At 36.6% G+C, this 12,805-nt stretch overlaps 1 protein-coding gene across 6 annotated transcripts in view; it reads left to right on the top strand.

The window, feature by feature from the left end:
* Nucleotides 1–5,984, top strand: part of LOC124185656 — a 97,490-nt gene extending 91,506 nt beyond the window's left edge. For all 6 annotated transcript variants that reach the window (XM_046576618.1, XM_046576621.1, XM_046576620.1 and 3 more), the window contains 3 exons: nucleotides 1,653–1,751; nucleotides 2,083–2,245; nucleotides 2,967–5,984. In XM_046576618.1, the coding sequence (XP_046432574.1) occupies nucleotides 1,653–1,751; nucleotides 2,083–2,245; nucleotides 2,967–3,261 (557 nt within the window). In that variant the 3' untranslated portion in view covers nucleotides 3,262–5,984. The remainder of the gene's footprint in view (nucleotides 1–1,652; nucleotides 1,752–2,082; nucleotides 2,246–2,966) is intronic.
* The last annotated feature ends 6,821 nt before the right edge of the window (nucleotides 5,985–12,805 follow it).

Raw genomic sequence — 12,805 nt, 5'->3', positions numbered from 1 at the left:
CGATTAACCGTGGAATGACCATTGAACCGGAACGTCATTCCTGTTCTGCCAGAAATTTATTTGAAATCGGGATACAATTGAGATTCAGAGAAAGTGAGAGGATTCATTCAATTATACGGGGGGGGGAAGAAGTTTTAATTAAGGCGCGACGCGACGTGCTTAACTGTACGCTAAGTATTTTTCGCTTCTTCGTAAAAGGGGGAACGAACTCGATTCCAACATTTCTCAAACTTTTTTGCTCCCAGGAATCATAAGATACCATTTATTCGACGAAGTCTTGTGGAATAAATCAATTCAATACAACTTCTCGAATCCACACTGAAACTTTATAGAGCCATTGTTACTGTATAGCAAACGCAACCAGAGTCGCGAATTCAAACGGGCCAATTTTCGTGTCGCACACAACTTTTAACAGCCATAAAGTACAAGGACAATTGCGGGAATCCCATCTTCCAGTTATCGTACATCATATTTTGTACTTTTCTACGAGAAATATATCCGTTACGAGTGTCGCAATTCACGCTTCATATTCCAGCTGGGTCAAACTGTTTCCAATATGCATTAACGAATGAAGGGTAAAATATCACGCGTCACATGTTTGAAGAAACGCAACGACTAGGACTGATCAAACACAGCCTTTACTGTCGTCAGCGTGTTTATTCGATCGTGATCGACGGATTCAAAGCAGTAACGCCCTCGTTTATTCACCGAGTTTGCGAACGATCGCAAAAGTTTGTAAAATCACACCCTCGGCTAAAGCACTCGCAACGGAAATGTCTCCTTGTTCGTTGGAGGTTCGAAGAAGAAGAATATTATTCCATAACAAATTTATGAATATAGCTGATTGTGAGTTCTTGAGATATGCTTTTCCACGACGTTTTTTTTTCTCTTCTCTTCACCGTCTCGCAAAGTACTTTTCTCTCTCTTTTTCTGCTCGTACATTTGAATATGTAGATACGTAAATTCGCTTCCAAGAAGAAGCGTGCGAAACGAAATAGCGTGAAGCAACGCTGCACGATTTAAACTTTAAAGGACGTCTCGATAGCTGTATTAGGCGCTGCTGCTGATAAAAACCAATTCCACTTCACAATCCTTCGACGACAAATGAAAAAAACCCACAGCTTGACACTCAATCATTGACACCAATTCGCATAGAATATTGTACATACACTTGTGTCTGAACAAATTCTAATCGTAAGTCAGTCGTTTCGCTCGCTATATTGCATACACTTCCACCACTTTGCAAACCCACTCGACAAACCCACATACATAGTCGCAAAATTATTTCAGCTGGAAAAGCTGCCCAGGATCCTGTTCCAGTGTGACGCGTGCTAGTTTTCATTAGGAAGCCGCTTAACACTTTACACCCACCACATATAATAACGCTGTGCAAACAATTATTTATTTAAATGTACATATAGCCGCTGCACAATTATACAGTAGGGCATGACGTTTGTTCTAGGATTAGTAACGGAATAGATTAGAAGATTTTTTAAAATAGCTGCAAGTAAACATCGGGAATACGACTTTTCTGGAGCCTGCAGGAGGCCAAAGAGACGAAGGAAACCTTGATTTTAACCTCTAGGGACCCGCTGAGCTTACAGAGCTACGTTGAGCGGACGATTTTTTCTTAAATGCCTTGCATATTCCAGATACTACCGGATCTGACGAAGGTTCCGTGGGAGAAGTCAGCATCCAAGTCGATCTTTTCACTCATCCTGGCACTGGCGAGCACAAGGTCACCGTAAAAGGTACCTAACTTTTCTCTCAATTCCAAAAGTAACCGCAGACTCGATTTCAACAATTTTTACGTTCCCAGCAGAAGTACTTTAAACTTTTTCGCCCACAAGACACGTACACAACTTTTCCTGGCTACCGCAATAAGTCGAAAAGCATTGTTCCAATTGCAGAGATAAAACCTTTCTAATGTTAAAGAATTCTTCTGCAAAACCATGCTTCGCGTTCGCAACAGCCGAATCTTTCAGAGACGAAAATTATTTTCCGCAGCCTTAGGCTACGTATCTAATTTATTCAAGTACTTTAATCCGTGTCCTCATCAACTTTGGCCATTCTTAATTATAGTGGTCGCTGCAAACGACCTAAAGTGGCCCTTGGCGACGGGAATGTTCCGACCGTTCGTTGAAGTGAATCTAATCGGTCCTCACCTCGCCGACAAGAAGAGAAAACACACAACAAAGTCGAAGAGCAACAATTGGTCACCAAAGTTCAACGATACGTTCCACTTGTAAGTCGAAGCTCACGCTTCCGTTCTATTTTCGTACTAATCAGAATCCGTGTCTGTTTGATTTGCAATACCCTAATGCTAATGACCAACACGCAGAAGCCGCAGGGTGATGGTCGAATACTCGACGGTTAAATTTTATCCAGGAATATTTAAGATCGGAATAAATGGGCATTTGAAATTCTGAAAAGCATTCAATCACTTCATACATACATAACAATCCTAGTTGACTGAAAAGGTCTTGATTTCGGAGGAGGGAAAACAATATACTAAGGGTTGCGAGAGGACAGGGGATCTCACGAAAAGTGGCTGATTTAAAGGAAAGTGAATTAACATAAATAAATCAGAACGGCGTAATTACCCGCGTCCTTTTGCCAAACAATGCACACTCATTTGCGAACCGAGCATTACACGGGTACCTGCTCACAACGTGGAGGTGCTTCTGAGAAGGATTTCCGCGCTCTGTAACACTGGTTCGTCCGATTGATAAGCTCACAATGTTGAAACCCAAACTTGGCGTGAATCTAAATCGCGTTCATGCGGCTATTTTCACTTGGACAGCGTCGCTTAGTTGGATAAATATTTTTCATTTTTCGTCCGGACAACACAGAGCGACGTGTTGGTACAGCTGTCACAAAATTCGTACTTAAGTAGAACCGTGTTGAAAATGATTTGGCAATCTGCATGGTAAAATCGACTAAGCTTCCTATTCGACTTATTGCAGTATAATCGGTAACGAGGAGCAGCTGGATTTCTTCGAGCTTCACATCTGCGTTAAGGATTACTGCTTCGCGCGTGAGGATCGTCTGGTGGGAGTGGCGGTAATGCAGCTGAAGGATATCGTCGATCAAGGATCCTGCGCGTGCTGGTTGTCCCTGGGGAAGCGAATCCACATGGACGAGACCGGATGGACGATACTGCGGATACTCTCCCAGAGGAACAACGACGAGGTGGCGAAGGAATTCGTTAAGTTGAAGAGTGACATAAGGCAGGAGAACCCGTTGCCAAATCCGACCTGAAGCTGCAGCGATACGTAGGAAGATAAATAATACAGATAAATCCCGTTCGACGCGTTCTTTGAGCTTCGAAAGAGCTCGGGGGAGAATTTTCATCCGATAAAAATAGGATCCCTCACATCTGAGCTGCCGAAGTGAGAGTGCAGCGAAACGCGCTGCTCGACGTCGTCGAAGAGAATGACTAGAAATCGCTACCTTGTCATCTTCACCGCAGTTTCGTACGCATCGCATCGAGACAAGCAGAGGGCACCGGGTTTTATCGAGTCAAGTATATCTACCTCCGACTGGCTGCAACGGTTGAACGATCGCGTCAGGATCCGGACGTACCGTCGACGATTTCTCAACCTCTAAAACGAAGAACGCGTTACTCGAATTGCCACATCTCATGCATCCGAGCTGAAGCCCCCGCAACAGCGTGTACCTAAAACGCACGACGCAAAATATCCGCCAAGGAAAATTCATCTTTGGCTCTGTGGACCAAAGCTGACGAGCTTTTCGCGATTCGTACGACGAACCGACGTCCATACGTCGTTCTACGTCCTGCGTTCAATTAGCTTCACGGAGATGAGGATCCGAACGCCACGAACGCTCGTCGAAGACGACATATGGATGGAAGAAATCGCAAGACTGTCATTGCCAAAGATGCGGAATCACGATACGAGATTATGCCTAATCTATTGTTTGATATGACGATACACGAAATTACGGAGGCCGTGCCTCTGGCATCGATATTGTACATATACTTTTTGTACAGCGATTACGAGGATACGAACTGATTAAAATATACGGAATAAAACTGACGGCGGTGAAGGGGGCTGAACGGATTGGATTTTAGACCGTGAAATAAGTGCTGCCAGTACGCAATATTAACCATATTCGTATACAAGTAATTAAAATTGAATACAAGTAAGTGATTATAAAAGAAAAGAAAATTATTCGATGAAGACGACGAAAAAAAAGGCAAAACGTGAGTATCCAGCCATGCGAAACAGACTTATTGCCATGTTGGTGTACGTATAGCTATGTAACAACTGAGACTGTGAAAATATGTAAATATTAAGTGTGAAAAAAAACCCATGCCGAATAAATTCATCCGTTGTCCAAGCACATAAACGCATATTAAAAACGAAGAAAAAATAACAAACAAATACAGAAAAACAGTAAATAAACATAACAATTTAATCTGTGTAATAAACGGGTTGATACGATAAACCATGAATTAGTAGTAAAAAAACTTGAACAAGAAAATATAAGCAGACAAACAGATATTAAATGAAAGAATAACGAGAGTGTGTGGCTGAATGAGAGAAAGAGAGAAAGAGATCCGGGCCTTGAGTCTAGCTAGGAAACGTAAGAGACTCGATGTAAATTTCGGTCGTCATTCGGAGAACAATTTATTGTATAGACTTACTATATAAAATTGTTGACGATAACTGTTTTCTCATCATTTTCATTCGTTTCTCTTTCTTCCTTTTTTTTTCGTTTTCCTCTCTCTTTTTTCTGATAAAAATTAAGGTATATAGCATTTGAGGACGACCAAAAAAGACGCGCGCCACGCTTCGTTGAAAGTGGCGCGCTGCTTTAGTAATAATTATGATTACTAACATATAAAAATTATCATAAAATTAACTTACTTACATTCATTATATCAATAATAATAATAATAATAATAATAGTAATAAAAATAATAAGAGTAATAACACATTAAAAATTAATCATTATTAATGAGAATAATAATAATGGCATAACAATAATGTTATCAACAATAGTAACAAGAACGATAATAAATATTGAAACGTTAATAACGATTTATGAATGTAGGCCCTTGAATAACGTGTAAAAATATAGATTTACATGTACCATGTGCATACGTTCCTTATATAAGTACATATTTAAGAGTGATACGCTTGATTGTGAAGTTGAATGACTAGGCAATTTTTTGGCATTTGGAATTTGTAAACAAGGGCGCTTGCTGAACGATTTACACGGAATATATTATATCTCGAAGCGATCGAAGGGGAATAGATTAAGCCATACGTGGTTGAATAGCAATATCTTATTGAACATTCAGATATGTATGCGGAAAATTTGAATAATCAGCAAATCAGCAGACTATTCGCAAACTACTGGGCGTATCCGGTGATTTGCAAATTCGCATTAACGTGCTGGGTAAAATATGGTAAAAAAGTAAATATTGTCAGAACAATGTTAAAAACGAAAAGGCGTATCGGTGGTAACTTGAATATTTGAAAAAGTTTCAGTACCTTGTAATTGAGGAAGTAGAAAAAGAAAGGAGAAAACAATGTTTTTGTAAATTGCTAGATTTGCTAATCGTTCAAATTCAAGGATTGCCAGTGATATGTGCTGATGTAAAATACAGATCCGTCAGTTGAAAAAGTGTGAGCATGAAGGTTTGGTTGTGACCGTGAAATAAACGAAGCGGTGTATATTAAAATGCAACAAACGGAATTCCCAGGTCAGATCGCGAAGGTGGAATTTTTCTTTGAATTAGACATCGAGTCGCGCGCCTGATAACCAAATCGTAATACACGCCTTTACACATATTCCATTGAATATATTCGGATTACGGAGAAAAACGAGAAATCAAAGATTATTAATCTGTTACGATAGCGTGTACACATGTTGCCCAATTTACGAGTAATCGTCTGATTTTTTAAGGTGTTTCATATTAAAAAAAAAAAAAAAAACCCACGCGCCAGAAACAACGGTTCTGTTAAAAAAAATTTACATTACCTTACACAGAATATTAGGTATATCATACCGTAAAACGTATTTACGTACAATACTGCAGTTATATCTAAAGTTGAAACGGAAACGACAATTAGATAGACGCACTTACCTGACGTTAATCATAAACACGTAGGCCGCTTCAGTAGCGTACGTGAAATTAAAAAAAATTAACAAACTCAATATTGTTTATAATGTTTATGGTTCGATTGACAGAAAACAGTCGGAAACATCTTCGAGGCAGGGTGTACATTATAATAGTTAACGTAGAATACTGTATACCCTACTTGCAGTATGGTTGTGGCTTACGTCAATCGGCATGACGCGAATATTTTCAGAAATTAATACTAGAATAATGAAAAACAATTAAAAATCGACATTCTTCGATCAATCCGTTCAATTCAATGTTCAATTTTGTAACAATCCTCCTCAAGTCTAGTCAAAACAATATCTATGAACGAATTGAAAACAAGAAAAAACAAAAAATAAAATCATCCATTACCGTAACGAAATAAAACTCTCATCGTTAGCGCCTTTCGTATAATTATCTGCCCAATGTTTGTTGAAATATTTGAAATCTGAAACTCGTTGTACGATCTTTTTTTAAAAAATATCTACATTCTCTTCGCTGCTTAAAAACCGATAAAAAGCCAACGGTGAGGGCGCGCTTGCGGCGTCGTAAATATATAATAATAATATGGATGTAAATAATGATTTCGTCAAACGAGAGATGAAATTTGTCTATGATAACAATAAAATATTATACAATATATCAGCAGAAATCGATCGGCTGCTTGACGAAATACGTCGTATTGTATTTCTTCTTCTATAATTATTGTTGTTGTTATTATTATTATTATTATTACTGTTATTATAAATTATCGACTCCGCTTGGATTATTATAATATGTCCTGTATAAGCTTGAAATATCTCGTGTATTCTGTGATAATTACCCTTTAAAACATATTTTCCCAATAGCAACGGTATTTTTCTCTTTCAAAAAAAAAAACAAAAAAAACGAAAAAACAAAAAAAAAAAAATTTGACATATAATTAAATGAAACAATATTATTAATGATAGTAATACATGAATGAATAAATATTCATACATTAAAAAAAAAAGATATTAGAAAGATAATACCATTACGATTTCTACTCTATGTACGCATCAACGTCCACGTCAGTTCCAATCGAATCTATACACACATTATATATACTACGCAATTGCAATAACGCGAAAAACCGTGAGAATCACAAATATATGTACCTATCTTGTATACTTGCAACTTGATTATCGCGAGCCGGGTCCAGCGACTATAATAATTTACCTCTTCGGTAGATCGGTTATTCAAAACTTGCATTGAGAACTCCCTGTGAGTGGGTATATTTTCCCCTCTTCCTCAACTTTCTACCAACTGTTGATTTTGTCACTTTGTTGAATTCGAATTATCAGAATACATTCGACAAAAAAATCTCGTCAATCTTCAGACAATTATTTTCACCAGAGGTCAGCCACGCGGTGATCAAGTTTAGGCCGTAAAGTTGAATAACGGTTACAGGAGATCAATGTTAACGGAGGGGAAAAATATGTTCTTCTAAATCTCGAGACGAATTTGGGCCGGCGTTTGGCATCAGTTTCGCGTTCGTTGACTATTACGCAATCACTTTGCCACGTCGCGTCAGTATGAAATGTATTGTATATATCTGTACGTAGGACGCGGCGCTGAAAATCAGTGATGAAATGGTATACGGCAAAACGAGAGTACGCGGAATGCCCTAAAAATGATTTGTCAAATGCAGAGATAAAATATCACAGACAACTAGCCTGTATAATATCTAGCCGAAGGACCAGAAAAGAAAAGCATGTAAAAAGTAAGATAGCGAAATAGCGAGGTAGCGAGATAGCGAGAGAGATATATATGTATATATACTATATATATATATGTACATATATATATATATATAGAGAGAGAGAGAAAGAGAGAGAGAGAGGAGAAATAAAAAGAAAAATGAAAAAGAATTTTTAAAAAAAGTAAGTAAAAATACACAACTGTTGACAATACTATGCTTGAAAATTCGTATATGAAATTTGCGTGTGTTACGTACCTAATAAATATTATACAATATATAATGAAAAATGAAGAGAATGCTTGTGTTGTGTTTCGCAAGTATATACACACAATTAATAAAAATTCAATCATAATTATCGTTCGCAATGATTATCGGTATACACATGCATACATGCACATGTAGCACATGACGTATTTGCAAGAAAGTATGTGTGAAATTATGGCGTAATTTGTAACTCGGGCGTTTATGATGCGATATGACTGCGTGTTTGTGTATAAAATTGTCGTTGTTACTAAAAAAGTTGTTGACGTAAAGAAGAAGCAAAAAAAAAATATATATATTATATAAATATAAATATAAATATTTATATATATATATATATATGGAAAAATATGTTACCCATGTACGAAAAATGTTACACCCTAATTTGCAGCCTCCCGTTGACGTCATCAAACCAAACACGCACATTTAGAACGAAGAAGAAATGTCAAGGGAATAAAACAATCTTCTCTTCATTCGCTTATTACTTATTTCACTCATCTCTCTGTCGTTGAACATTTCGAATGGGTATAGTTTGCAACTCGTTAGACAAATCCCGATTTAGATATACCTCGCAAAGCAATCGAGGAAATTTACTTCTGAACATTATTCGCAAAATTCACGATATTTTTCACGTATCAATATCCGCATTACCGACAAGAGGAAATCAGAACCTAATTTATACCCTTGTAAGAATTATTCGAACCAACACTGAAGTTCTGTTACAGATACTTCCTTATAGTTGAAGAAAAGGGACGATGTCAGATCTCATGTACGTGTATAGTTGAAAAGATTTCAGCTCATACTTCACCGGAATTTCGTACACTTCACACATCCGTATGTAGGACATTTATTTCTTGCATATGACGTTAAAACGCAAAAGCTTTATACTTGTATGCATAAACTTGTTACGTGTATAGTGCAAATGTACGCCTACATTTACAAGTACATGTTATACATGTACTAATGCATCTTACGCATAAAGTGAAAAGGATTTCGAATTCAAGTTTTTGAATAGTTTAGATTTGTATGTTTTATTTATTAATTTTCCTTTCTCGCGTCGTATTACACGTTCAATATAAAATATATACGTTGTGCATAAAGGTGAGAATAATTCAAGAACTCGAACCTGAAATCATTTTCATTTTATACGTCACATATATTAGTACCCACGTATATATACACACACGCACATAGACGTACACAGGTATGCATCTCGACTGTAATCTACAAGTGAAAAGTGTATCCGTGATTTACGGCGCAACTGCAACCGTCCATTTCGCGGATACAGCGGCGGTATTTTTCGCAAATTTTCGTCATATTCGCGAAATATTAAACGTATATACTGGATGTACTCGCGCCCTTTCCGTATTCTCGTACCAACACATAATATATCGAAATCGGCCGTCAGACGATTTCACCGTTTTCGAATTATAGCTGCTGCAACTTCGTTATCGGACGAACGAATGAGTGAAAATTAGAGAGGTAAATAATTGTGAGAATGGGAATACATAGGTTTATAGGTATAATCGACATTCGTGTATGATAAATCACCGAAATCCAATTTGCAAATACGTGCCCCGTCATGCAAATCGGATTCAAAGGTCCGGAGGCGCCGCGTGAATCGATAATTATGGTAAAACCATCGTGTTACATACCTTGTAGGTATAGGTTTAAAGTCGTTTAAGCTGGTATTATCATGTACCTAAAAGATCACCACACCTCGTATTCATAAATAAATGAAAACCATTGGCGATATATTTCAAAGTGTAATAGAAAGTTTAAGATAAATATTATAGTGTGTATAACCCGCGTTTCGAAATGCGCAGGGGAAAATTGTTTGTTACGTCATTCATACATAACGGTAAATTTAAATAATATATACATTTAAATATGGTATATGGAAGAAAAAGTGAGCTCGACTCTAGCCCGTAGTAGCTAGATAGACTACGATAAACGTGAGAAATGATTATGATGTACATCGTAAGAGTTAACGTTACCTTAATAATTTATACACATACATATAATATAGCTAAGGAATAAACAATTATATATATGTATATATATATATATATATATAAGTATACTTACATATATATATATATATATACATATGTAAAATTTTAACTAATAAATCAACTAAATTATATCACCGTTGATCATTGTGCCGCGTTTCATATCATTACATGTTTACAAAAAAAAAAAACATTAAAAAAATATTAATATTATTAAGTTTCGATAGACCTATCTAAACGTTGAACCATGATTAACATTAAGCTGCAGGGAAATTTCAAAATTACCCTCGCAACACCTTTTAGATCGATGTATAAATGAATCCGACATTATGTCAGGGTAATAATTAACCGATATATTGGTTAAAGGTGCGGAAAAACTGGAAGAAGCGCAACGAGGTGAGGGGGAGAGAATATCAATATGCTCAGATACCAATGAAATCTCTTGAAATTCCACTCTACAGTAATTATCAAACATACAGTAGTAACTGGTTCTTCGTGGACGTTTCCTCGATCATTACGTAAATTAATACATTTCATGTTCCATTTGGCATTATTCGACTCAATTTTCCATCTATACATGGCAAGCGTTAAATATAACTATGTAAACAAGAATTTAATCCTTTCCGTTATAAAATATAATTCCTGCATATACCTTTAGAACGAATGTATACGTAAATTGACTGTACAATTTTTGAAAATTCTTGTTATCTTCATAATGAAAAGGTGCAGAAGTTACGCGAGTGTGCAAAAATAATTCCCACAAACTCCCCCCGCCCAACCTTTGCTGTTCAATTATTTATAATTTTTGCGAAACCCTTTGCTGAAACGTGCGAAAATAAATGTTGAACTGATTTTTTTCTCATAAACGCATTTATACGCAAATAACTTACAAGCTTCTGTCGTAAAATTCTTCAAACATGTGTTTCCCTTCCGCGTGAATGTACCATATCCCATCGGTGCTCTTATACAAGGATCAGTGGATCAAAAGCGTTTAATTTTTAGCTGAGATAATTGACTAATAGTACCTGTTATATTAACATCGGTCACGCCTCGCGGGGCGTAAGTGTTGAAAAGTTGGAACAAGGAAAAAAACAAAGAATAAAAAAAACTCGATAGCTGCTTACTTCGCGTGTCCAATCCGATTGTAAAGTGTGAAACGCAAGCCTCGTGTGTATATTACACGCACGGAGAAACGTTCTTTGGCAACTAATGCTTTCAATTTTGACACTTGAACGATGCCGAAATGCGCATGGGCGTTTTTTTACGTCTTCTTTCGGAGTTTTGAACTTGCCCGTATTAGTTCACAAAATTCAGGAATTATGCCAAGAGATATCGTAAGATTTCTTTTTTCATTATCTCCGTGTGCGTATAGCAGATACACAGATTCATTCATCTCAGCTTTACGGTACGCGTACGTATATTATATGTATTATAATACTGCACACGTAATTTTTTCATGCTGGTCGATAATCGTCGGTTAATTTCGCACCGATTTGCTAATGAGAAAGGAAGTGAAAAGAAACGAAGAGAACAAAGAAGTATAAGGATAATGGATAATAAGTATATGTATATATTTATGTAGCTACATATGTACATAAAATATTCACAGTGCGATACTAATAGCGCATAATACGATATATCGTGTGTGCAGATCACCGTAGAAAGCACAGCATACTTTCTCATGAATATATACATATATATGTATATTTATATATTATTACAAGATATGTCCAATCATCGTCAATCGCATCGCTCGTATGTATAAATTATAAACGATTACATACCCTATGTAATTCTCAGCATCTATATTTCCGGTCGAAAAATATTCATTATTCTCTCTTCGCGCCTATTATTATAATAAGTATATAGATAATTCATTGTACCGCGCTACGTTCTTTCGTCAACTGGCACACATTATTACACTTATCAGGGATAAGCGTGTAGGCACAGTATATTGTATACACCGAAAATATATGGTGCGGAAAATCTAATCCGAGAAATCATTAAGCATCGTAAAAAAGGATTAAAACTCTGCGTTCAAATTTGAGATTGTAGATCAAAGTTTCATGATGACAAATGTGCGGTCTTCTTTTCACGAGATTTGAATGACAAGTCGGCACTGTTTTTTACTTGGCGATAAAGTCGGGACAATTTTTTGTACATTAGCTAATTGACGTCACGTCCTTCGGGCTCATGACAGACAAGAAAAAGCCTTAATTGAGAAATAATTTCTCTGACGTATAGATATTATATATACAATACACATGCATGTTTCACCGATCAATTTAATGTGTGTTAATGGGTTGTTGTTGATGAGAAACATTGTATAACGCTTTCAAGCGTCATTTTCAAAACTTTAGCCTTGAGTGCGAAACTTTCATTCGGTATTGTGAATCCACGCTGAAGAACAACTGCGAGCGGAACGAAAAATAAAAAATTGAGGAAAATTATTAAAGCAGTGAAATGAAAATTAGACGAATATGGTAATCTTATACTATAAAAAAATATGGAAATCCGTAGCTCACTGCGCGCTTGAAAATTATAGTTTATGAACAAGCGTCGAAAATACACGTATGCAATTAATCAACGGTTAGATTTGCACAATAAATACCGCTCGGATAGGCATGGAGAAAAGGCTATCCCGAATTGAAACTTTTATACCACCAGAGAAAAGGC

Source organism: Neodiprion fabricii, chromosome 6 (genome assembly GCF_021155785.1).
Source record: "Neodiprion fabricii isolate iyNeoFabr1 chromosome 6, iyNeoFabr1.1, whole genome shotgun sequence".
NCBI classification, from domain to species: domain Eukaryota; kingdom Metazoa; phylum Arthropoda; class Insecta; order Hymenoptera; family Diprionidae; genus Neodiprion; species Neodiprion fabricii.
Note: the sequence above shows the minus strand (reverse complement) of the source record. Positions and strands in the feature narration are given on the sequence as shown.